This window comes from Piliocolobus tephrosceles, chromosome 4 (genome assembly GCF_002776525.5).
Source record: "Piliocolobus tephrosceles isolate RC106 chromosome 4, ASM277652v3, whole genome shotgun sequence".
Classification (NCBI taxonomy): Eukaryota; Metazoa; Chordata; class Mammalia; order Primates; family Cercopithecidae; genus Piliocolobus; species Piliocolobus tephrosceles.
In genome coordinates, this window is record NC_045437.1 from 42,392,211 (window position 1) to 42,419,758 (window position 27,548).

The following is a 27,548-nucleotide window of genomic DNA, read 5'->3' on the forward strand; positions in this document are numbered from 1 at the left end:
GACTCTTACAAAATGCCAGAGCATTCCAGGCAGCTAGGGCTTTCAGACTCAGTTCCCCTCAAAACAGAGCCTAAGACAATGATTCCATGTAGAGCAGTTTATTTGGGAAGTGATCCCAGAGCACAGGAGTGAAGTACGGGGGAAACAGTGAAAGCTAATACACAGACACATTAGCAAATTGGCTAGTGCTACAGTTTCTGATGCTTGGTTTTGCAGGATCCTCAGAGGAGCCTGATGAAACACATCTCAGGTGTCTGCCCTGGGTATGGAAGGGGAAAGCATTTAACCACAAGCTTTTGCTCACCGCTGATCAAGGGTGGCCCTTGGTGTCATCTGCCCTGCACTTCCAGATTGGGCTGTGTGAGTGCCAAGTGGGTTCCCTATGCTTCCCTTGCCTTCATGTCAGAGAAGTCTTGGAGCAGGAGGGAAGAGGTACACCACCAGTATGATACTTCCTTTCTGTGCCTGCTTGTCCACTGGCATGGGGAGCCCAAAGTGACCATGTGACGCTTGTAGATTTCAATTCACTGGAACCCTTATCAAGTCCCCTGATGAAAGCATCCCTGATCCCCTGGGAACCAAACCTTTCAATTTAGCCTAGATTGTAGAAAAAAAGAATAGAAATTAATCAAGTGCATCACCAATTGCGTGGTGGTGACAGGGGTCAATCTACTTCCACCTAGTGGTTTCCAGACCTGTGTGTTTTAATGATAGGGACATGTATCAGTCATTATTAAAGCACATTACCGAATCCTGGAGGACAGCACCCCAACCCTGCAGGCTGCTGTCTCATCTCCGGTGTCTTAGCTGAACCGTTCCATTGTTCTGCTTATGTTGGCTGCTTCTGGTGTTGAGGTATATGGTAAGATGAGGGGATCCCGTTGTTATGTGCCCGTCGCACCACCTCCTTTATCAAAAAAGTGGTCCTTGAGGCAATGTTTGAGATATCATGACAGTGAATCAGGTATTCTGTATGTCTTAGTGTGCTTGTATGGAAAGACACATTGCAGGCAGAAAAGGCAAACTGTACCCTGAGATGTCAATTCCAATAAGGATGACTCACTCCTGGGCCCATCTGAATTCATGACTCCATGGATCTGATAACACCCAGCTCATATGTTAACAGCTCTGCTTACCTAGTCCTCGGTCTCTCATAATTTGGTTCTCAGCCTCCACTGGGGCCCAGTAGCACATCAGGAGTCTGAGTAGTTCTCTGTTGCAGGAAGCATGGCGTTACTCCAGGATCCTACAGAGTTGTGCTGTTATCTCCTATTGGGGCTTTCCAGAGGCCCCGCACAATATTTTTAACTGCCACATACATGGCCTGAGTAGCAGTTTGTTCAGAAGCCAAAACTGCTGTAAGCTTTTTTTTTTTTTCTTTTTTTTTTTTATGGGATCCACTTGAAACTGGCATTAAATGGGTGAGAGGAATACACCAAATACAATACATGTGCTTCCAAAGTCCAGAGGGACCTACTAAATCCTATGCCTCTATCTTAGTGTTAAGAGGTTGGAAGGTACAAGAAATTGTTCGTTACTATAGAAGAAATATCTAGGCATGCCTCAACTCATTGGTCTTCTAAACTCTTCATCAATGTGGCATGCCCCAGATTCTTCATAGTCTATAATCCACACTCCGGCACATGTAAGCCTTACTAGGGCATTTGTAATACTTGCCGCTTCCTGATAGCCAATTCCCCTAGCATGCTGTCACAATATAGTGGGCTGGCATGATGTCCTGTAGAATGTAAAGATGATCAAGGTCCTTTAGGATTATATTGTGATATAGAGAAGGATATTTAAGATTTTGGGGGCAATAGAGTAAATGAGAATCGCTGTCCATCCCAGAGAAATGTGAACTGCTTTTGATCCTCCTTTCTGATGGAAATTTAGAAGAATGAATTTGCCAAATCAATAGCTGCATATCAAATGCCAGAGGCTGCCAGTAAAGATACCACATCTGATACAGCAGCTACAACTGAGACTAGCAGTAGTCCGCCATCATTCTCCATTATCTATCTGCTCTTTTTCAGGAGTCTGATGGTAACTGAAATGAAATTATGATGGAGCCCATTACGCTTGCATCCCTAACATTTTTTGATGGTGACACTGATGTCTGCCATTCCTCATGTGGATTGCTCATGATTTATGAACATGGCCAGGGAGAGGTTTCCTCTTCCTCCCATAATGATTGTTACTTCACAGGTCTAAGACCTCCATGGGGATCTAAGTATATCGATCCCAAATATATACTTAGAGATTGGGAAAATAATTGCAAGGTGGGAACCATTATGTGATAGACTGGCCAGGACTCCCTTTATCATATGGTTTCCATAACCCCTCATCTACATACAAAGCCATAATAGTATCCAGTTCTGAAAAATTCTGGGTATGTACATCATATATACTTGTGAAAGCAAGGCCTTTCCTCAAGACCAGTCCTCCTTTTCATTGTGCACTGGATCTGTAAATTGACTTAGATCTAGAAGCTGATGAAGAGACTGTGATTTTCCCATTGTGACAGGCTACCTTTACGCTAACCAGTTTTCCTTGTTTTTTCTTTTTTTGGTCATACTAGTCAAGTAACATACCAGTCAGCTGTCTCCCAAAATTCCATGATTTATTAGCCATTGTCACAAAGCCCTGCAGATCAAGGCAGGCTGATTGATTTCCACTCCAGCTTTACTGTTTATTTTATTGTGTCCACATTGCCTCTGACATTTAAGTGATAATACATGACCTCTACCATTGTAGTGTCATCATCATCTCCACTGATGATATCATGCTCAATTCCATGGCAGCATTTCCTACCATCAACACCTGCCTGCAATGGGCAGCCACCACTGAACTTTTCTTCGGTGCTGCCACAACCCTCACCAGTGCATTCCTTTTTTAAAAAAATTATTTTTTATTCATACACAATTGTATGTATTTATGGGGTACATGTGATATTCTGATACATGTATACAAGGCATAATGATCAAATCAGGGTATTTAGGATACCCCATCACCTCAAACATTTATCATATTTTGGTGTTAGGAATACTTCAACTTTGCCAGCTATTTTGAAATATACAATAAATTATTGTTAACTACAGTCACCCTGCTGTGCTATCAAATAGTATAACTTATTCCTTCTAACTGTATGTTTGCACCCATTAACCAAACTGTCTTCATCCTCCACCCCTACCATCCTTCTTAGCTTATTAGCACCATTCTACTCTCTACCTCCATGAGATCAACTTTTTAGCTTTTATATACCAGAACATGTGATATTTGTCTTTCTGTACCTGGCTGATTTCACTTAACCTAATGACCTCCAGTTCCATCCATAATGCTGCAAATTACATGATTTCATTCTTATTTATGTATTTATATATTTATTTTTTTGAGACAGAGCCTCGCTCTGTTGCCCAGGGTGGAGTGCAGTGGTGCCATCTCAGCTCACTGCAACCTCTGCCTCCCGGGTTCAAGTGATTATCCTGCCTCAGCCTCCCAGTAGCTGGGATTACAGTCGCCTGCCACCATACCCAGCTAATTTTTGTATTTTTAGTAGAGATGGGGTTTCACCATGTTGGCCAGGCTGGTCTCGAACTCCTAACCTCAGGTGATCCACCCACCCTGGCCTCCCAAAGTGCTGGGATTACAGACACGAGCCATCACCCCCAGCTGATTTCATTCTTTTTTATGGCTGAATATTCCATTGTGTTTATATACATTTTCTTTATCCATCCGTTGATGGAAACTTATGTTGGTCCCATCTCTGCTATTGTGAATAGTGCTGCAACACACATGGGAGAGCACAGGTATTGCTTTGATATACTCATTTCCTTTCCTTTGGATAAATACCCAGTAGGTGGACTGCTGAATCCCATAGTGGTTGTATTTTTAGTTTTTTCAGAAACCTCTATATTGTCTTCCATAATGGCTGTACTAATTTATATTCCCAACTGTGTATAAGAATTCCCTTTTCTCTAGAAAAATACAAAAAGAAAACAAAAAATTCCCTTTTCTCTGTATCCTCACCAGCATTTGTTATTGTCCTTTTGATAATAGTTATTCTAACTGGGGATGAGATGCTATCTCATTGTGGTTTTGATTTGCCTTTCCCTGATAATTAGTGATGTTGAACATTTTTCCACTTGGCCATTTGTATGTCTTCTTTTGAGAAATGTCTTTTTAGGTCCTTTTCCTACTTTTTAGTGGGATTATTTATTTTTTTGCTGTTGAGTTCCCTGTATATTCTGGATATCAGTCCCTTGCTGGATGAACAGTTTGCAAACCAGTGCATTTTATATTGCCTTAGTGATGGCAATGTCTTCCTGAGGAACGTAGTTAGACGGTTGTTCAGTCTCACATAATGAATCCATTCTAACATTCACACCTCCTGGAACTTTCCAACCCTTTCTTCGATACTATACCAAGGCAGTTCCGCCATCTTCACGTCATTTACTGTGTGCCATAATAATATCCAAGCCTCAGCAGCCATCCCAACAGAATATTATGATCAAATTCAGGTGTTGTTCACTTCTAAGTCATGGGTAAACATTCCTATAGTAATTTTTTTTTTTTTTTTTTTTTGAGACTGAGTTTCACTCTTGTCGCCCAGGGTGGAGTGCAATGGAGCGATCTTGGCCCATCACAACCTCCCGGGTTCAAGTGATTCTCCTGCCTCAGCTTCCAGAGTAGCTGGAATTACAGGCATGCAGCACCATGCCCAGCTAATTTTGAATTTTTAGTAGAGACGGGTTTTCTCCATGTTGGTCAGGCTAGGCTCAAACTCCTGACCTTAGGTGATCCACCTGCCTCAGCCTCCCAAAGTGCTGGAATTACAGGCATGAGCCACCGCGCCTGGCTCCTATAGTAATCTTTCTTATTCTGCCTTATATTCTTCCCTCAACTTCCACCTCTGGCCTAACACCCTCAAAATCAGTCACACACATTTCCCCTTGGTTACTGATAGTATATATCAGGTTCTGCAGCTCCTTCAGTACCTACACTATTTTCCCCCAGACAGGGGGTTGTATTTCTCCACTCAGGCTCTACTGAGAAGTCACCCTGGTTCTTGGTTTGGAGAATAGTAAGGTTTTGGAAGAGAATGTGGAGGTCAAGAGCTGCCTCACTAGAAGCCTTGGCAGGGTCTTCAGGCAAGGGAGCATGAGCTCCTCCCGCCAGCCCCACATTAGGAAAATCCAGGTTTGCAATATTTTCAGGGTTATCCACTGTATTACTAACTTAGGTCTCAGTGTCTCATTCTCTTCTTGTCAAACCTAAACTTTCATAAAGGAAAATTATCAAGACTTAGTATTTTCCAACCTTACAAGGATACTGGGCCTATTTCAGGTCGTTTTCTCTCCACTGCAGGAGATAAGGCTCTCCTTCAACCTTGCCTTGAACTGACAGTTGGCTGACTTGAGCCTGTTATTTTGTTTTCCAGGCTTCTAAAGCAGTTAATAAAAGCTGGCCAAGTCCACAATCTTTATCACTGCCCCTCTACTGTTCAAGTGCCACAGGTACTACAGGATCCAACGCTTCATCTTCTACCTACACCTACAGATGACAGTGTCAGTGGTGATTGTGCTGCTCCTGCATGCCACAGGCTATCACCACTCTGCTTACCAATACTGCATCAGTGTTCTCCTGATGTCATCACAAATTCACAAACTTAGTGGCTTAAAACAACACAAATGTATCGTCTTACAGCTCTGGGAGATAGAAGTTTGACATGAGTCTCAGTGGACTAAAATCAAGGTGTTTCCAGGGCTGTGCTCCTTTCTGGAGGCTCCAGGGGAAGAATCTATTTCCTTGTCTTGTTAACTTTCTAGAGGCTGCCTGCATTCCTTAGCTCATGGTCATCTTCCTTCATCTTCAAAGCCAGCAACATTGCATTTTTTTGGCCGACATTCTGTAGTCACTCTCCCTTGAACACCAGCCAAGAAAGGTTCTCTGCTTTCAAAGACCCACATGGTAAGGTTGGGCCTACACAGACAATCCAGGATAATCTCCCCACCTCAAGGTTCTTAACCTTACTTACACCTGCTTCTGACATTTAAGGTAGCATATTCAGATTCTGGGAATGGACAACTTTGGTAGGAGTTGGGAGGGCATCATTCTGTAATGAGGTTTTGTCATTTGGTGAGTAAACCAGCTCCAATCTCCCATCCTGAATGCCTGCTTTCTAGGGCCATTCTGGGTACCGACTGTCTTAGTTCGGATTCCCCAAAAAACAGAGCCGGAGAGAAAAGCTTGAATGAAAGTCATTTATTTGAGAAATGATCCCAGGATGCAAAAGAGATGCACAGGGGTGAAACAAAAGAGGAAAGCCAATATAAGGATGGTTATTGCCAAACCCGCCACAGAAGTCTCCTCCTCTTTTGAGGAAACTTACGAAATGCATTGCAGGGAGGCTGTCATGAAAGGTATACAGCTAGAATTCAAAGAGATGTACTATCATATTCTCTGAGAACCTGGTCAAAGATTTCATGGAATTAGTTGCCACAGCAGTGACTGGAGTAGAAGGCAGGGCCGAGAAGATCTGAAGTGGGGCCCAATGTTTCTGATGCATAGATCAAAGGCTTAAGGCTGGAATAAACTTAGCATGTTTGAGGAATGCAAGAGAAGGGAGAGTGGGTGAAGACATACTAAGCCTTGGTGAGTATGGTACTGAGTTGAAGCAGGCAGAGATCAGATCCCACAGGAGTCTGCAAGGCTGAATAAGGAGTATGATACACAGAATGATTAGTGCTTACTACTGAATAAGTAGTCCAGTAAAGACATTCTTTTTATTATTAAGAGATAAAGCCCCAGTATATAAACCATCTGAAGATTTCTAATCATAATCTTCAGCATCAAATTACTGCCTTTATAACATAATTTGGGGAGATGAAAACAAAAATCACAGATCAACTATTTTCTCCCACCACCAGTAAAGAAAAAATGAGGAACCTATGACTTAAGAGCAGTTGCTAGAAATCTTAGAAGAAAGGGTTCACTTTTATGTCAAGATTAGACAGCTTTAAATTATTTAAAGATCCTGTTACCCTTGCTCTATTGACTTCCACTTCAGTGTTTCTTTCAGGACACTCTAGACAGCAGACAAGAGATAAAGTGTTTCAACTGTGTCACAAGAGGACAGAAAGTGGCTGCATCTGTTTGGGTCTAGTGTCAATCTCAAACTTATTCATTAGTATCCATAAAAATAAAAACTTAGGACAAAAAGTTAAGTGCAAAAATAGAGGAAACACACATTCCATAAAGGAGAGGGTGAAAGATTGAACTCTTAAAGCCATACTAAATAATATCCTAGAATTTGCAAGCAGAAGTGACCTTAGAGAACACTAGCCTCTAAATGACCTAAAAAGTAAATTATTACTAAGTATGAAAGCCAGACATGACATGATGATAAAATATGAGCTGATCAGTATGAGAAAATATATAATTTGGTTTATTTCCTAATTCATAGAACCCTAAGAGTTGATAGTGCTCTTAGGGATCATCTAATCCAAAATTACTACCCATGCAGGGATTCCCTCTACAAAACCCCTGGAGATCTCTAGCAACATGGGACTTTTAGGTTGGAGGCTCTAGGTGGTAGTGGGCAGTTCTATGTTCACTAAATTTTCTCTTCTTTGATTGTGAGCCCTGAGTCCTAGCTTTTTTTAAGGAAAACAGTAACTCATTTCATAAATATTTATAGCAAAGTCTATACATGCTTGCCACCCAATTTGAGAGTTAATTTATTTGTTTCAAGTGTAAGAATAATTATCAGTGTAAATTCCTCCATTCTAGATGAAAAGCTCCTTAAAGAGAAGACCATACATCTTGTACATTTTTAAATTTCTGCCTTAAACAGAGCACCTTGCTTATATTAGGATTTCAAATGTTTGTGAAATGATAAATGAATGGAATGAGTGAATGAACTGAAATGAAATTAATGCCCATATTTAAAAATAGAATATTAGCTGATTTCTTGCCTAAGTTGTTAGTTCAAGAGTGAAAAAGAATACTGAAGTATCTGAAATATTTCTCTAAAACTTTATTTCAAAGTTATTCACCTCACCATTAATAAGGTGTATGATTGATGCTCTGTGTCAGTATTTGCAGGCCTGCCCATTGCCGGCAATGAACTTTGAGAAAACCCATTTCCTGGCACCCAAAAGTTAAATTACTCTTTTCAAAACATACCGATCTCCCCACCAGTTGCAAAAGTATTACATGCACCATTTTCCCACCATTCTTTAAATTAGAACTTACATTATTAATCTATATCAGTGAATGTTAAATGAAGTCATTTTAACAAATTATAACTGTACAAATCAAAATACTACTAGTTAATATTAGACAAGAGTATCTTACAAACACTACATTACATATTACCTTGCAATCTGAAACATTACATTTCATATATGTGTATGTTTATTTTAGATAACTGAAACTTCACAGAATTTAACAGCAAATAAAGTTTAAAAAATTTAGTTCTGTACATTAGTTCCAACTATCTCTATTTTACAATCTATAAGGCTCATGTCATATTTCAGCACCAAAAAGATCTACACAAAACTGTTTAACCAATCTTCTTATCCATCCTGTGTGACAGTTTTTGTTTGTTGTTGTCTTTTTTTTTTTTTAAGGTAAAAGTACTACTTCAGACCTTGAAGTGGAATATTTCTAGTCAGACTAGGTAAAAACTTGGGTTGTACCTTGTTTTCATTGAACAGATACAGAAAAAAAAAAAAAAAAGGAAAAGAGCTGTGTTACACCATGAATTTAGGTTGTCAGCCTATATGTTGAATTTATAACACTGAAGCATCAGAAGTAAGCTAATAATGCCTTGCCCCTATTCTTCCCTTCCATTTTAAATTTTTAAAAAGGTAACCAGAAAAATGTTTCATTTATTCTTTAAAATAAGGTGCAAAGAAGGATGGCAACAACAAACTTTCTCATCTACACCTCCAATAACATCTCACTGTTGTTCAGCATAATATACCATGAACTGATTCAGGGGCACAACTAGTTATATTCACAGCTCCTGAAGGTACCGTGTTTTCTATACCAGAAGCCTGTTCAATGGCAGTGTTTCTCTGTTCAGAGGTCATTACAATAACTTTTGTCACTGCTGGCCTGGACTTAACATTCCAGATTCCAGAGCCAGTGTTTTATTGTCCCAACTCTTTTCTTCCTCTTTAGGATTTATCAATTTTAGAAAAAGGGCATGTTTGTCTTGCTATTTTCAAAGGGTTTATGCATATCACATTTTACTCCAATTTTACCACATTGGGGAATGTGGTCACATTCCCCAAGCTAGAAATGTTTTTCAAAAACCACAGGTAATTTCTGTAATCTTGTTGTTCAAAGTACAAAATTCTTACACGTTAAAAAAATTTTTAACTGAAGATTAGTACCTCTGCTTTCTTCTGACAGAAGTACACAATTCATTACACCATGTTTAAAAACCAAACATCATGCATACGAATGGCCAAAGAGGTATGAAGTTTTACAGAGCCCTTAACATCATTCGAGTACATTTGGCATTGGCCAGACCACAACAGGAAGTATGTCAGCAAATTGAGCAAAAAGACTTTCCCAAGTACACAATAGTGATCCAGGCTCCATGTCAGTCACATAAAAATTTACGTAACATGTAATCCTTTAAAATTATCCCCAGATATCCCATTCCTCCAACCGTTCCCATCCTCCCACCCTATGCCCACCCCCACCCTGAAGTCTTGCACCTCACAGAGTATCTTAATGTTCCCCATTACTAATGACAGCTGCTTCCGGTTCTGCTGCTGTGGCAGGGAGTCTTGGCACTTTCTTGGCAGGGCTTGGAATATGCTAAAATGACAGGAAAAAAGTTGATGGCTCTTATGATTCTTTCCCCCCCAAGAATCATGGCACCAATTAAAGTTTCTGTAAAGAAACTTAATAAAGGACAACTCTGGAGAAGTTTATGCTAAATATATATTCTATATAACTTTTCATGAAGGGAACTAAATACCAATTTTTCACCTTGTGGTGAATTTAGTATACAATTATCCATACAGGGGGAGAGAGGAAGCCTGCCACAGAGACCCACTACATACAGTATTTTACTTGTTACATCTTGTATTTGCAACTCAAACACTGGTGGTTTGACTTGCTACCTAATTTGTATAATAGCAAGAAGCAAGACTATCCATTTATCAAACTTGTAATAAGCAGATAAATAAGTAGTTTCAAGGTTATAAAGTCCTTAGTTTATAACCTAGCTTCAACACTTACTAGCTATAATCCTGGGCAAGTAATGTAACTTCTTGGAGGCTCATCTCTAAAGGGAGGACAGTATCATTTATAAACTTCAAGGAGGTTGTTGTAAGGATTAAATAAGAAAACGTAAGTAAAGTGCCTAGCATGTAACAGGAATTCAAATTATAGCTATGATTGTTACTTCTTGAAAGTGTGAGGACAGATTTTGACCATGATCTGGGATGAGATGTGAAAGGATCCTTGTCCCTCTACTCCACCTCTCACCAAGACAACACACCACAAATGAACCTTCTCTCTACATCCGTCTTCCTTTAAATCCTGGTATCCTTAATAAAACCTAGTTATTTACTGTATATTCTTTTTTTTTGGAGATGGAATCTTGCTCTGTCGCCAGGCTGGAGTGCAGTGGTGTGATCTCAGCTCACTGCAACCTCTGACTCCCTGGTTCAAGCGATTCTCCTGACTCAGCCTCCTGAGTAGCTGGGATTACAGGCATGTGCCAGTAAGCCCAGCTAATTTTTGTATTTTTAGTAGAGACAGGGTTTCACCATGTTGGCCAGGATGGTCTCGATCTCCCGACCTCATGATCCACCTGCCTCAGGCTCCCAAAGTGCTGGGATTACAGGCGTAAGCCACCGCACCCGGCCTTTACCGTATATTCTTAAAATATTAATAATTCAAATGCAAAGCACTTTATACAATTGGAAATAGTACAGCTAGAATCTACTCCCAGAGCCCTTACTATGAATTACTCTTCTTTACTAACATTTATTCAAGTTGCTAAATCCCAGTTAGGTCTCCTAAACCCTAAGATACAGAGATGGGAACTCTTTTACTTACCTCAGTTGCTGTGTTTGAATGCACAAGTCCTACTCCTTCATCCAAAGTGTCATCATTTGGAGTGGGACGCCGAGCGTAAGTTCTTCTGTGCTTTTCATCCACCCTAACTAAGTACCACGTTCCTTCAAAGAGTGAATCTATTGAACCCTGGGGAATATAGTTGACTAAAGGAAAGGGAGAGAATATTTACAATTAGTTATGATATACAACTCACCTGGTAATAAAACTAAAGATAAGTTTCATATATCCCAATAATTTTCACTGACATCAGATTAGTACTGAGTAAAGTCTTGACATCCTTATCTTATATGTAGCATCCTTAATGATATCAGCCCTCCAAATAAGCTTTGGGTTAAAGAACATTTAATATTTTTACCCAAATGATGGGTTTCCTCTCTGAGCTTCATGCTTTCAGCGAAGACATCTGGTGCCATACAAGTTCTTGAATCAAGTCTTGATTTAAGATCACATAAACTTGCTGTTATTTTATCAAGAGCAGACCCTAAAATAGCAAATAATTCCAATATTAAAAGACTTTAAAAAAAATCATGTCCAAAAGAAGCCTAAGTAAAATGTTGCCAAATGAGATAAAACTTTTCATTTTTGTTAAAACTACTGGCTATTGATTAGTTAAAAGATAAGATGATACCTATTTGACAAATCTCCTATAATCTCAGACTAGAAATCTATTATTGAGTATCCACCACTAGACAAGTTAGGAAACAGGTAGAATTTGAAACTATAAATAACTTGTCTACAATTAATTCGTGGTATAATTATTTTATTATTATTATTTCTTATAGAGATGGGGTCTCACTATGTTGCTGAGGCTGGCCTTGAACATCTGGCCTCAAGCAATCCTCACACCTCAGCCTCCTGAAGTGTTAGGATTATAGGTGTGAGCCATTGCACCTGGCCCATGGTATAATTTTAAAAAGTAATGTCAAATTTTCATCAGTTTATCTCTACATGTTTGCTCATTGCTGCTCAGGGAAAGCACAAATGTGACCTTAAATATAGCCAAGACCATAAGCCTATAAAAATTAGATAACTTAGTCCTATCCTTTATCCAGATAAAGTAGAATTTGTTTTTTTGGATAAGGTAGATTTTTAGGAAAGAGAGTAAAAATCTATCGAAGAAGTAATGAAGACTAAAATATTGTAATGATCTGTGGGACAGATTCAGGTGCTCACTTGAGAAGCCTGCAAAATCAACTTCCCCAGAGTAGTTTTCAATACATTCTTTTTTTTTTTTTTGAGACAGAGTCTCGCTCTGTCACCCAGGCTGGAGCACAGTGGTGTAATCTCGGCTCACCACAACCTTGCTCTCCTGGATTGAAGCGATTCTGCTACTTCAGCCTCCTGAGTAGCTGGGACTACAGGTATGCACCACCTCACCTGGCTAATTTTTTGTATTTTTAGTAGAGATGGGGTTTCACCATGTTGGCCAGACTGGTCTTGAACTTCTGACCTCAGGTGATCTGCCCACCTCGGCCTCCCGAAGTGCTGGGATTACGAGTTTGAGCCACTGTGCCTTGCCTCAGTCCATAATACATTATTTTTGAAAGATTCAGCCCTTACCTGGTGTAGCATCTTGTGTGACTTTAAGAGAGTACAGAGTGGCAGCCAAACCAGAACCATAAGAAAACACTCCAATTCTCTTCCCTGCTAATTGCTGAGGTGAGTACCTATGTAGGGTGTAACAATAGTTAAGAAGTTTAACTGATTCAAAGCTACAATGTGTGGGAAGCTATACAAGTAGCAATAAAAATTCAGGCTATAAGTTAAAGTAGAATCTAACTTAAAGTTTTAAAGATATAACTCAAAGTGTTAATATTACAGTAGGGAATCTAACTTAGTTTCAATATTGCAGCATGTGAGTTTTTGCAGCATCTTGTGGGGAATGACAGAGCTTGTGAAAGTCATGCCACAAAACAAGTTACTTCATTAACCAGGTATTTATGGTTCAACTGTAGGTCAAGAACCAAAAAAACCATGGAGCCGGGAAAGCCAGTATGAAATTAACAAATACTTCTGGAAGAACTGTAGCCTCAACCCATACATCCTTCAAGTCAATGGACAATAGCAGATTAGAGAGCCTCAGGATAAAATTTTCTGTGATCTACCACCAACATGCTTGACACCAGATTTGGTCTTAGAAATCTAACATCTACCAAATAAGGGGAGTTAAGTAGTAGGTGAAATTTATACTTACTGTGCTAGAACAGATGCAAGGGAACCATATACTGAAGATGTGTACATATTTCCATTTTGATTTGATACAAGTAAAGATGCCTTTGTTTTCTGACTGAAGAGTTCAGAGCTAGCCTTCATAAATGCCTTCTCCACATCTCTATCAAAGTAGGTGTCTTCTAATTTAACATCCCTGAAAGATTTATTTTACAGTTTTACAGTGTTCAAAGCCTATATTTTTATTACACTAAACAGCAGCCTAATTAGGATTCAAATCTTTAAGTGTATATAATTGTTTTCCCATTTACTAAAAGCCAAGTAGCAGCAATCTAATTGCTATAGAAATCATAACAGTTGTACATATATGGTTCTTTTTCTCAAAAGTTTTCATAATCAAGTTAAGACTGTTTGATTTGAATACATTAATAGACCCGCTGTAGCTTTATTGGCAGTGAATAGAATACTATTTCAAGTCCACAATAATATTTATTTAGTTAGAAAAGTAATGGTATTATAGGAGCCAAGTTTTAAAAGTCACAGATAATTTTATCAGATAGAGAAAGGACACACAAGAGACACGGGGAGAAACAGAATGAGTTGAACACGTACAGCATGCTAGGGAGCCTAAAGTGAGAAAAAGGGAGGTGGAGTACAAAAGCTGACTTCATCTGTGGCAGTGTGCAGGATGGAAAAGGATATGGGGGCAGGGGCGCTGAGAGAGGCAAGGAGTTAAGAGGCTGCTGTAGTGAATATAGGCCCTTGTGCAGTTATTTTATTGTGACAACATGAATGGAGCTGAAAGAAAGAAATCAGAAAATCTGAACAGAAATGTCTAAAGAATTTGTGCATGAAAGCTACCACCTCTCTGGACTTAGATTCTTCACTGATTGAGACACACAGATTAGACCAGATGACTTCTAAGATCCTTCTGACTCTCAACTTCTCAGTCTGTACAAATAACAGCTTGACAGATATTAAAAATGCTCTAATATAGAATGAAAAAACTCATAATAGCTCCTCTTACCCAAAGGCTTCCAGGCCACTATAGATACTATTTTTATCTCTATTCTGGTCATTAAGGAAGTCATTCAACAACATCCGAGCTAGAGATTTCTGAACCAGTTTACAATATGGTGAGTGAAAGATCATGAAGCCAAAATCATTCAAGGTAAAATCTTTATCATTTCCCTCTGAAAGAGAAGTCCAAGGAAACTATGAAATTCATATAAGCCATGAAATCTTAAAGTTTGACTTTAGAATAAGGCTAGGATATTTTTATATATTTAAACAGCAACCACAAATACACTGTATAATGAAACCTCTCTATACCTTAAAATGTATATTTAAAAAGACACTCAAAGATGAAACAATATATATACCATGTCACTAATTTTCAAATTTAAGAGTCATACATATTAGCAGGTTACATAATCAATTTAGTGGGTCAGGATTAGGAATTTTTTTTTTTTAGTAAAAGAGTATTTTAAAAAACAAAATACAGTAGAAAAATAGCAAACTGCATAACTTGCAGCAAGGGTAAGTAATGTCATGACATTTTTGTTTCAGTCTGGCATACACATACAATGTAACATGTACTTCTTACTGTTGGTCCTAATAAAAAGTTAGAAAACCACCTTTCTGTTAATGTATACCGCAAGAATGATTCTTATCCAGAGCCACTAAATTCACTGATATTTTCGTTGAATATGATTTTTAACCCTTTCTCATAACCTCTAAAAAGCAAAGTTGGACTATAGAAAAAGTATACTTTATGTAATAATGTGTTACGATAGCATTAACTCAAATACTGTCCTTTCAGTGCCTCAACAAATGTCTAGATTAATGATAACGGTAAAAAAACAAATACAAATTCACAGGTCAAGTGCAAAGAGATTATTTTTGGGGGAAGATCACTTTAGTAATCTATTTGCATTAGTTTTCCCTGAATCACAACTGTAGTCCAAAACCTTCTTAAAATACCTCTCTCAAAAAAACAAAATTCAAGTTACCTTCTTTTACTCCACTTTGATTTTCTTACAAGGAGTAAACCGACCTGAATATTTTTGCAGAGCTATATCTCAGTTTCAAAGTTTACCTCTTCTAGTAAATTACACTTTCCCAGAAACTATGGGAAAATGCTGTTTGGTGAATGAGGAATTAATGGTAAAAGGACATTAAATGAAGAAAGCCCACAAAGTAGTTGCTTACTAAAGATACCTTACACTGCTCTCAACTGGTACATTACACTGCTCTCAACTGATCCCAAAACCAAGGAAAATGGGTAAAACTTACCTTTCTGCCACTGGGCACGGATCTTTTTGCAGTAGACAGAATAGCAGCGGTCTAATGCACTGAGGTAGCACTGTATGGAGAGTTTTCCATCTACTATAGGATATTCAGATAGCATATCAGGCTTGTAAAAATCATAGGCATGTTGCATATGTGTCCCACGAAGCCCTATGGGAACCAAAAAGGAAGATGTCTATATATTTCTGCTTCTTGATGTCGGGATGCTAGTCAGTATATTGAATTATCTAAGGACTTTCCTTAACTATCTGATCAGTTCTCACCACTTACAGTAGAGAAATCACAAGGTGAAGCCAATAAGTGAAATGATACATAACAGTATCCATGGACAGTCCTAAGACTCCTTTGGTATACAACTTTCCAAGCCAGTTTCATAACTCTAACAGAGATCACAGTTACTCTACTACACTGAAGACAAATTAAACTTGCCACTGACTATGAGCAAGTTACTATTTAAGTTATCACTTAAACCCTAAATTAACCCACTTCTCTGTAAAGTGGGGATGACACCACCTACCTCATAAAACTGCTATAAAAATTAAATACGGGCCGGGGACGGTGCTCATGCCTGTAATCCCAGCACTTTGGGAGGTTGAGGGGAGCAGATCACCTGAGGTCAGGAGTTCCATACTAGCCTGGCTAACATGGTGAAACCCTGTTACTAAAAATACAAAAAATTAGCCAGGCATGGTGGTGCATGACTGTAATCCCAGCTACTCAGGAGGCTGAGGCAGGATAATCACTTGAACCTGGGGACACAGGTTGCAGTGAGCTGAGATCATGCCATTACACTCCAGCTTGGGCAACAAGAGCGAAACTCCATCTCAAAAAAAAAAAAAAAAAGAAAGAAAGAAAAGAAAAACATAAATACAGTAACACACATAAAGCTCTTAGCAAGTAGTACCTGCATTTAATGACCATTAAGTAAGCGACAGCTCCTATTTCTATTTTCAACTTTCTCAGCATACTGTGCTAAAAAAAAAAAAAATGCTTTCCCAAGCACTTACCTCGTTCAAAAATTAAAGGAGCATTTGGCCCAATTAGCAGAGCTACTGCTCCAACTCCACCTGTAGGTCTAGCATTTCCTGTGGCATATACAGCAATATCTCCCGCAATTACCAGGGCATACCGTCCTGAAAAATATTTTTTGTTATCTCACAAGAAGGAATTCAACACTATAACCATACATGGAAACTGAAGTCTGTTATATTTCCCCCAGAATATGCTTTTCCCATCTTTGATAAAGAAAGAAATGCTCTAATTTTTTTAATTCATCTGCCAAGGCTCTGTCATCTATCTGACTAAATTTTGAATAGACCATTTGTCCTACAAGATAAGATAACCAACTGACAATTCAGATAACAACAGACAGGTATAATATCTTTCTTAATATATCCAAACAAGTATAAATCACAGAAGTTTGCATATTGCATTAACTAAAGTGTCATTTGGGTCTACTGAATCTCAGAAAAAAATTTTGGGGGACGAGGGGAATAGGCATGTAACATACCATCCCAAGAGCTGGATTCAATCCAGTTAACAGCATTGAAGACAGCAGCTGTGCCTCCATAGCATGCATTAGTTGTGTCAATTCCTTCTATATCAGTATTCCCAGACTCTTCAAACAGCTGCATCAAATGAGTCTTCACAGACTTTGATTTGTCGATGATTGTCTCTGTTCCAACTTCCAGCCGCCCAATGCAATCATAGGAAAGGTTATTTCTCTCCATAAGATTCTGAACCACAGTCATGCAAAGAGAGTTAATATCTTCTCTATCTGTGCAGAAGCCCATCTTGGCCTGGCCCAAGCCAATGGTATACTTTCCAGCATCTACACCATCATATTTTTCCAACTCTGCTTGATCAACATATTGAGAAGGAAAATAGATCTCAAGGGCAACAATTCCCACATCTTTTGGCCAGCAAGCTTCCGCATTCAAAGGAAGCGATCCAGGCATGATGAAAGAGCTTTAGAAATGAGAAACAGAAAAAAACATTGTATTAGGTTATAAGTTGCTGGTTTTCAAGTTTGAAATTGAGAAATAGATATGAAGAGTTTAGCAATCTCCTGAAGTATCAGTTTAGTTTCTTTAAGTTTAGTGTTTAGGGCAGTCAATTGTGTACATGTGAAGTAGCAATTATTATACGAATGGAATATTATCATTTAAAATTATAGTCTTTTAGAAAGGTTTTTCATTTTATTCAAAATTGGGCATCTCTAGATTTAAAACATGATTATTAGAGGTAAACAACACTCAAATAAGATTTTCTACATTGTAAAGAACTGTAAGATAAAATACAATGACAATTCAGAAATACGGTTGACAAATCAGAATTACCTGACCACCTGAAAGTTTAAATAAATCAGGCCATCATGGTGCCTCATGCTTGTAATCCCAGCACTTTGGGAGGCCTTGGCGGGCGGATCATGAGGTCAGGAGATCAAGACCATCCTGGCTAACACAGTGAAAGCCCGTCTCCACTAAAAATACAAAAAAATTAGCCGGGCGTGGTGGCAGGCGCCTGTAGTCCCAGCTACTTGGGAGGCTGAGGCAGAAGAATGGCGTGAACCTGGGAGGAGGGGCTTGTAGTTAGCTGAGATCTCACTACTGCACTCCAGCCGAGATCTCACCACTGCACTCCAGCCTTGGTGACAGAGTGAGATTCCGTCAAATAAATAAATAAATAAATAAATAAATCATTTATTCATCATAGATAAACCAGTCCTCTTTTTTAAAAAAGGGACTAAAAAGTGGTGTCTAGACTTACTTACCAATAGTAACAAAAATTGCTAGCTACACAAGACCATTGTTGGGCACTTAACCTATCAGAGCTTCAGCTTCTTCAACAGGTTGTATCAGTCAGGAAAAGAAAAATTACTCCAGATATTTCAAACAGAGGGGAGTTTTAATGCAGGGAAATAGCTACAAACTTGTTGGCTGGGCTGGAAGAACAAAGTGGGAAAGGTGGTTTTCAGATCCCATGAGCCTGCACTCCTGCTGAAGCTGCTAGAGCTACAGTACTAGCACCTCTGCTGCTGAGCTGGAACCCAGAGACCCAAAGTCCCACTGTTGCTGCCGCCACTGACAAGAACAAGACAGGTACCTTCTTCCCACCTTCTAATCTTTCTTGAGTACTTCCATCAGCCCTCTAACCAGAACCCAGATGGCATAAGAACCAATGAAATGTAGTTGTGAGGCTCTGAAGAGTGGCACACCTCCTCAGTTTTAGAGAAAGAATCCTAAAACCTAAAATTCTACAACTCAATTTCCTTTTTAGGTATGACATCACTGGATGGTGCCACTTACGTGGCAGAATTTCATTGACCCAGAGGTCTTGGTTTATGAGTTACCTGGGCTGAACTGATTCATGAACATTCTATATCACTTGTCAACCCACCACTAATTTGATACTTAAAAATGAAAGCCAAATCCTATATTTATGTCATTTGTCCTCTGCCACTCTGCAATTAAAGGTCTTAAGGGGCCAGGTGCAAATGGGAGGCTGAGGCAGGAGGATCACTTGAGCCCAGGAGTTCAAGACCAGCCTAGGCAACAGAGCAAGACCTTCTCTCTACAAAAATTTTTTTTTTAAATGAGCTGAGCATGGTGGTGCATGTCTGTAGTCCCAGCTACTAGGGAGGCTGAGGCAGGAGGATCACTTGAGCCCAGGAGTACAAGGGTGTAGTGAGCTGTGATTGCACCACTAGGGTGACAGCAAGACCTTGTCTGTAGAGGGAAAAAGGAAAAAAAAAAAAAAGACTTAAGAGATACCAGTTGTGTCTCCCTTCCAAACAGAAGAATTGTTTTTGTTTCTTTTTTTTCATTCATCCAAACAATGCCAACATGTTACATGCTAAACATTATGGATGTTTAATGGGAGACTTCCTTATCCTCTCAAATATTCACCATTTTATGGGATAATAAGAGAAAAACACATAATAATAAACAGGTAACAACATTGAGAGCCACATTATATAATGGAGAACTACCTAACCCAGCCTGGTGGTAGGGCAAGGAGTGTTAGGAAAATCATCCTGGTTATAGGGGCCTGACTTGAGCCCCAGGAATGGGTAGGAGTAAGCAGTAACACACTGAAGAAATGGAGGGTAGTAGATTTTCAACAGAGTGGACAGCATGAAGAAAGGCAGACTAAGCCGGGCGCGGTGGCTCAAGCCTGTAATCCCAGCACTTTGGGAGGCTGAGACGGGCGGATCACGAGGTCAGGAGATCGAGACCATCCTGGCTAACACGGTGAAACCCCGTCTCTACTAAAAATACAAAAAACTAGCCGGGCGAGGTGGCGGGCGCCTGTAGCCCCAGCTACTCCGGAGGCTGAGGCAGGAGAATGGCATAAACCCGGGAGGCGGAGCTTGCAGTGAGCTGAGATCCGGCCACTGCACTCCAGCCCGGGCCACAGAGCAAGACTCCGTCTCAAAAAAAAAAAAAAAAAAAAAAAAAAAAGAAAGGCAGACTATAAGGAATTACAAAAAGCTTTATTTGTCTATTGGAATGAAACATGAGCCCCAGTGAGTAGATCAGGTAAATAATACATTAGGATAACTAGGTAAGGGTTAGGTCACGAAGGTTCTGGTATGCTGATGTTGAAGGCTTCAAATTTATCATGAAGATAGTAAGAAGCCATTGGAGAGTTTTAAAAAAGGAATAATATGGTGATATTAGTTGTCAGGTCAGTGTTTTTCCCAACTCTGGAATCGATTTCGTGGATGGCAAGGACACATTTTAAAAAATGAAACAGAAAAGAATACAAGATATAGAATTGCATGGCACAGGGTAAACGTAAACATTTTTCTTGAATCAACCTTTTGTTTTAATTATTCATACATACATAAAGTATACATAAGTTGCAATACAAAGCGTATTTTTTTTTTACTGGGGGGCACAGTCAAAAAAGTTTGACAGCCACTGTTTTACCATCACTAACGCTGTTTTACAGTCACTGGTGCTGTGAATGGATGAGTTAGGAAGCTGACATGGCAGTCCAGATAAGACACGGGTCATGAACTAGAGCAATTACTACGTGTGGAGTGAAAAGGAACAACTTCCAAAAACATGGAAAAAGCAAAAGAACTAGCAGAAATTGTAACTGACTAAATGTCAGGGAAAGAAGAAAATGTATAGAATGACTTCCAAACTTCTATTCTCAAGTGTTTTATGACTTGACAAGCACACTGCCAGATACACTAAGTGAACAGAGACCCTCTCCACTTTGTTCTACCCCACTTCTTCCACACAAACCCTGTTTCCTTTATGCTCTTTTCCCTGGTAAGTGGAGTTCAGCCACACCAGCTCTCAGAACCACCACTGAGGAAGTGAAGAGATCAGGCTCAGACAAGCTGCTTCCATTCCTGCCATTTCACAAACACCTCCATACATTTTTCCAGTTTGGTCTTCCTATCTACTTCCTTCTTATATGGGACTTAACACAAGATTCTTAACTTTCATGTATGCAATTTATACTCGAAAACACACAAAGAGAACTATACTAAAGTCAACAATCAAGGATAAATGCTAAATATTACCCCATCTTTCCCCATCTTACAACTATTTACCTACATAACCCTCCCTCTACTCTTTACTCTCAAATTATTATATTCTTTATCCAAAAACATTTAGTGCTTTCTTCAACAACCCACCTTGTGCTTCTGCTTATTGAAATCCTTTATAGCCCTAGATCACATAGGTCACATTTTACCCATGAAACGTTTCTAAATTACCTTTTGCATTTCTTGCCTGTCCTTCTACACCATCATACTTCGTCAATTAAAAGCCACTTTCTTGGGTAACATTTCAGAAATTGGGATTCCTCTTACAATTGCTATCAGACAGAAGCCAATTATGATGCTGTCATTGCTTACACATGGGAAAATAACAAAACTGCCAGCATGACATTTGCAGCTGACAGTCAACAGCCTGAAAGAAATTCTCAGATATGATACTGGAGCACTCATTTCACCCTCTAGGAACCAAATGGACTGGGAAAGAAGTAGAAGGTGGTGAATCCCTAAGCAGGAGTCAAAGTAGGCTGGCTTTGCATAATCACAAAGCTGAAGGTTAGCACCATAACCTTCCCATTCCTTTTTGGGCTCTTGAAAGGAATGCTACATCACCAATTCTCTTGGCGGCACAGAGGATGTTTAATGGAAAATTACAGGTATTAATAACTTTGACTCCAAAAACAATTCAGAAGGCAGACTCTAAATATGTGAAATTTAGCAATTCCTTATGTGTTTTCCATCTTATTGAATATGCAAGTGACACACGACAAAAATCTATGTCTAACTCTAAGGAGCTCTTTAAAACATTCTAAGTAATCAAAAAAGCATTGTATCTTAATTTAATTGGCAATGAAGCATCTTAAATTTATTATATCCCAGATTCTTCAGATAGTACAAAATACAGCATTCAGTGCTTCAACTGTGTTACTTCCCAAATATCTGCCTGTATTATGGATTGAATGTCTGTATTTCCCCACCAAATTCATATGTTGAAGCCTTAACTCTCAATGTGATGGCATTTGGAGATGGGGCCTTTGGAAAATAATCAGGTTTAGATGAGGTCATGAGGATGGAGCCCTCATGATGGGATCAGCGCCCTTATAAGAAGATACCACAAGAGTTTGCTCATGCTCTCATACTCTCTCTGTGCCATGTGAGGACACAGCCACTTGCAATCCAGAAGAGCCGTCATCGGGAACCAACCACGCTGGCACTCTGACTTCCAGACTAAAGACCTATGAGATCATAAATATCTGCTGTTTAAACCACCTACTCTATGGTATTTTGCTGTGGCACCTAAGCAGATTAAATAGTCTGGTCACCTCGACTACGTCCAAGTTCCTTAAGGTCTTCTCTTGTCTTAGACTACTGTATGGCCCATTTTACCAGACATAGTATATATACTGCTGCTACTCAATTCCACAATGGAAAGGAAAACCCCTAAACACAACAATCTACTTCCCAATTATATCCTCTTAATTCCTAAAGTACTGGCCATATTTCTGTATTCAATACAGGAAAAACAATGTCATCACCAACATTCAGGGACAGGAGCATAAAGAAAGACTAAGGGAAGTTCATTCTTGTTAAAACCTAAAGCTGGGGAGGATAAAGATAAGGCTTTTACATTCCTACTCTATTAATCTTCAACTCCTTTCCTGTGTCTACAACTCAGATAGAGGACTACTGATTTTCTCAATATGAGGTACTTGAAATGCTCTACATCCATCCTCACTCTGAGCCTCAACAAACTCTTCCCATCAATTTTTTGATAAAGTTGGTTCCCACTTTGCTGAAGTTGAAACGAAAATATAAAAGAGCTGTCTAATATGCCACTAGGCATGAATTCTAAGTTTATAGTAAAATAAGATACTGGATAGTACACAAGAAAGAGCCCTACAACTACTGTTACCAGAAAAAGACTAGTCCATAGGCATATAAGCTGCTACATATGATCTCTTAAGTCACTAAAGTAGGAGTAACCACCTTCCCAGCCTTTCCCACAAGGCTACCCTTTAGATTATTTTCAACTCTTCAAACTGCTTTAAACATGCTGAAGACAGTATGGTCTTCCTTGCCTGGCTCAGTGGTTTTTAACACTATTGGAAATAAAATGAACAGGTAATATACTGTTTTGAAGGTATAAACCAGTTTGCAATATAGTTGTACTCACTAATAAATTCAGTTTAGTCTTTTAAGAGCATCATGCAGCAACACTGGCAACATATTTAATTATCCTTATAATGCTTGTACAGTTCTCTATAAAATAAAGCTATAATGCAAGGCTTCAATTTCAGAATTAATCTGTATTTGTCACAGTCTGATGAGCGCTGATCAATTCTTTGTATTATAGTACTCCTAAAATAAGGTACAACTCTATGACTCCTAAATGTCCTACATTAAATACATGAAACTTGTTTCATTTGAAAACAAACAAACAAACAAAAAATGTAGGTTAACTAAAATAACCACATACATCAAATGGAAAGTGAATCACAATTCTGACCTTGATGGAAAAAATCATTTTTACATTGTCCAACTCAGTCAATATTACTCATCCTCTGAGGGTTTCTGACAGCCAATGTTTTTTTCCATTATGTTCTTGGTAAAAAGCCATCTAATCTGAAATATTTAGCCTTTGGTTCAAATTGAGAAGAGTGATTAAGTTGACAGGAAAATTAATACAGAGAAATAACTGCTTTCATGACATTTAGAAGAACAAAAAATTGTTTCTGGTTTCAAATGTTACTTTTTTTTTTGAGATGGAATTTTGCTCTTGTTGCCCAGGTTGGAGTGAAATGGCATGATCTCAGCTCACTGCAACCTCCGCCTCCCAGGTTCAAGCGATTCTACTGCCTCAGCCTCCCAAGTAGCTGGGATTACAGGTGGGTGCCACCACACCCAGCTGATTTTGTATTTTTAATAGAGATGGGGTTTCATCATATTGTTCAGGCTGGTCTCAAACTCCTGACCTCAAGTGATCCACCTGCCTCGGCCTCCCAAAGTGCTGGGATTGCAGGCGTGAGCCACCGTGCCCAGCAAATGTTACTTTTAATATCCTATTGAGGATGTGCTCTTACATTGTCCTTTCAAATGCTCTCTGAAATAGGCTAGATATAGCTAGGTATAAATTAGGTGAAAAAAAGACTAGCTATAGGTCTGAGGTGCTCACATTATGGTATTCACTCTTTACCCTATCAGAGAATAGAATATTTTGGTTAATTTACTATTTAAGAATAAAGAGGCCGAGTGTGATGGCTTATGCCTGTAATCCCAGCACTTTGGAAGGCCTAGGTGGGCAGATCACTTGAGGACAGGAGTTCAAGACCAGCCTGGCCAAAATGGTGAAACTTCGTCTCTACTAAAAATACAAAAATTCACTGGGTATGGTGGCGGGCATCTGTAATCCCAGCTACTTGGAAGGCTGAGGCAGGAAGGCTTGAACCCGGGAGACGGAGGTTGCAGTGAGCTAAGATAGCACCACTGCACTCCAGCCTGGATCACAAAGTGTGACTCCATCTCAAAAAAAAAAATTTTTTTTTAATTTAAAAAAAAGAGACAAATCACAAAAATTTTCTAAGTAGAATATAATTTTAAAAATCTGATGGTTAAAAAAATTACATATGTTTTTAATTTTTTGCAGATAATGCATTTTATTATTTTTCAGAGTACTATATTCACCATAAAATAAGTCTAAGGAGAATAATGAAGACTCTGTATTTATAATAAAATATATACATTTTCTTTTTAAATTCCATCCTTTAAAAAAGGAGAGAAAAGGCAACTTTCAGAGAACTTTGTAAACCTTTCAAGTTTTCCAACAAAGCAGTACCAAGAGAGGACTAAAGTCTTAAATAAGTCTCATTTAAGTGAGGGCTCACTCCCTCTGGTGGACAAAAGAAACTCCATATCCTATTTCCAGAGTCAGTAAAGCAAGATAAGGAAGCCTTGTTAATGTTTTCTGAATGCTTCCTGCCTAGAATACATAAAAGACCTATATAGTTATTCTGAGAATAAATCTGGAAATGAAAGAGAACTGAAAAGGGGAGAAAAAGGGGAGGGAAACTAGCTGATGATACTGGTGTAAGGGAAGTCCTAATCTAGCTCCTCAATGGCTGTGTTGGGGAAGGACTTCAGCATCAGTCCCTCCTAATTGAGCTCTGCCTCTGCTCTCTTCTCTATCATAGGCCAACAGTTCTTTCCCAATTGCATGTCTAACCATTGTCAAGATGCTGCAGGTTGAGCATTCCTAATACAAAAATGCAAAATCTGAAATGCTCCAAAATCTGAAACTCTTTGAGCACCAACATGATGCTCAAAGGAAATGCTCACTGGAATATTTTGGATTTTGGATTTTCAGATTAGGGGTGCTCAACTGGTATGTTTTCTCAAATATTCCATGATCCAGAAAAATCCAAAATCTTTAACAGTGCTGGTCCCAAGCATTTCAGATAAGGAAAATTCAATAACTCTGCCAAGTTTCTCTTCTATTATTTAGGCTTAGCCTCTCTGCATTAAACAAGGAGCTTTTGGAGAGCAGGAACCGTGCTTTTTTCATTTTTGTGTCCCTGGTACCCAGCCCACTGTTTGGCACATGGTAGATACTAATGTTGAATAAATGAAATTGCACTAGACTTCTAATCTAACGTCATTAACATCCATAGGAAATCAAAATCTTGAAATACAAAAAACGCAGAATCGTAAGAGAAGCACTCCCTGGCAATATGAGAAAGCAATGGCTGCAAATAATTAGATTACCAGTTGAAATACATTTGCAATTACTGTCCATTCTCACATAATTTTTTCTTTTTTGAGACAGAGTCCCACTCTGTTGCCCAGGCTGGAGTGCCATGGCGCAATCTTGGCTCCCTGCAACCTCCGACTCCCGGGTTCAAGCGATTTTCTTGCCTCAGCCTCCCAAGCTGCTTGAATTATAGGTACCTGCCACCACGCCCGGCTAATTTTTTTGCATTTTTAGTAGAAACGGAGTTTTACCATGTTGGCCAGACTGGTCTTGAATTCCTGACCTCAGGTGATCCGCCCACCTCAGCCTCCCAAAGTGCTGGGATTACAGATGTGAGCCACTGTGCCTGGCCCATTCTCACATAATTGTAAACATTCATCCACAGCCCAGATACATATCTTTTGAGGCTGTAATTTAAAAAGTATTACTGGCAGACATGCTTACCTCTGATTGTTTCTGATTAAGTAGTTCATGTAGTTACATTTTATTATATGCACTTTTTCTCTTATGAGTGAACACTAATTTTTAAAATTTGTTTCTAGATTTTAAACATTAGTCTAATAAACACAAAATTAGTCTCCTGAAGCATTATGGCGTTAACAAAATTTTAAAGATGAGGCAGAATCCTAAAAGGGGTTTTAAGAACATATGGCACAAACAAATTGTTATTTGCTCTAGGATATCAAAATTTCTTCCTTCCATTAGAGAGGAATACTTTCCTTAAGCAGCATGACAGGATGCCATACCTGTGTGAAGGATAGAGAACTGTAGTCTCCAGGTCTGTCACTGTTTCCTCCTTCGGGCACTAGGAATTTCAAATAAGAACTGCTTTTAAAGTTACAAATCACTACCCAAATTCAAATACTAATGAATCCAATTCAAAGTGAGTTAAAATAAGCAATTCCTTATCCAACTACATTATGCAGAATAGAATTTGACATTTGCTCAGAAAAAATCATACTTAAAGCTTATAGCACATTTTCCCCCTGATTTTCTTAGCCCTTTTAGTGATAGGTTCAGTCCTGGTAATAAATGGATATAAGAAGATCACTATTGTGGAAAGGAAAAAACAAAAAACCTCAAGGAAATAAGAAGCCCATGTCACCAATTGAGGCTTTAAACCAAGGTTTTCAAGAACTGGAGGAAAGGAATATAAACAAGTTGTAATGAGTTAGCAAATTCCTAGAGTAAAGAGATCTATGCATCCAAGAGCCTGCACTGCATATAAGAGATTGTGGCTTTGGCACCAATTTTGGACCTCAGTTTCCTCATCGATAAAATGAAGCTAATACAGTTGCCCTCCCCAGATCATTGTGAAGGACTGCTGAGATGGAAACATACATGAAGACACTTTGTAACATAAAGCACTAATACATTGACTATTACCTTAGTTCTTATACAAAGGTATTTTTTCTAGCAAGACCTAATCATTTTCAACACTGCCACCTTCACCCTCCAAACCTTTTAGAAAGTGATTTTCCCCCTTAGTGTTTATGTTAAAAAATTAAGCATTAAACACAAGAGCATTAAACATTATTATGTAGGCCGGGCGCGGTGGCTCAAGCCTGTAATCCCAGCACTTTGGGAGGCCGAGACAGGCGGATCACGGGGTCAGGAGATCAAGACCATCCTGGCTAACACGGTGAAACCCCGTCTCTACTAAAAATACAAAAAACTAGCCGGGCGAGGTGGTGGGCGCCT

At 39.0% G+C, this 27,548-nt stretch overlaps 1 protein-coding gene across 2 annotated transcripts in view; it reads right to left on the minus strand.

Moving 5' to 3' along the window:
• Positions 1-8,013: 8,013 nt before the first annotated feature.
• HMGCS1 (3-hydroxy-3-methylglutaryl-CoA synthase 1) overlaps positions 8,014-27,548 on the minus strand; it is a 24,837-nt gene continuing 5,302 nt past the window's right edge. Inside the window, exons 2-11 of one of the 2 annotated variants that reach the window (XM_026455960.1) lie at positions 26,594-26,652; positions 17,096-17,553; positions 16,593-16,718; positions 15,571-15,735; positions 14,303-14,468; positions 13,301-13,471; positions 12,667-12,773; positions 11,462-11,587; positions 11,086-11,249; positions 8,014-9,834 (exon numbers count right to left, since the gene is read on the minus strand). In XM_026455960.1, coding sequence (XP_026311745.1) covers positions 9,745-9,834; positions 11,086-11,249; positions 11,462-11,587; positions 12,667-12,773; positions 13,301-13,471; positions 14,303-14,468; positions 15,571-15,735; positions 16,593-16,718; positions 17,096-17,543 — 1,563 coding nt within the window. In that variant the 5' untranslated portion in view covers positions 17,544-17,553; positions 26,594-26,652 and the 3' untranslated portion in view covers positions 8,014-9,744. The remainder of the gene's footprint in view (positions 9,835-11,085; positions 11,250-11,461; positions 11,588-12,666; positions 12,774-13,300; positions 13,472-14,302; positions 14,469-15,570; positions 15,736-16,592; positions 16,719-17,095; positions 17,554-26,593; positions 26,653-27,548) is intronic. The other variant, XM_026455961.1, reaches the window with a different exon arrangement.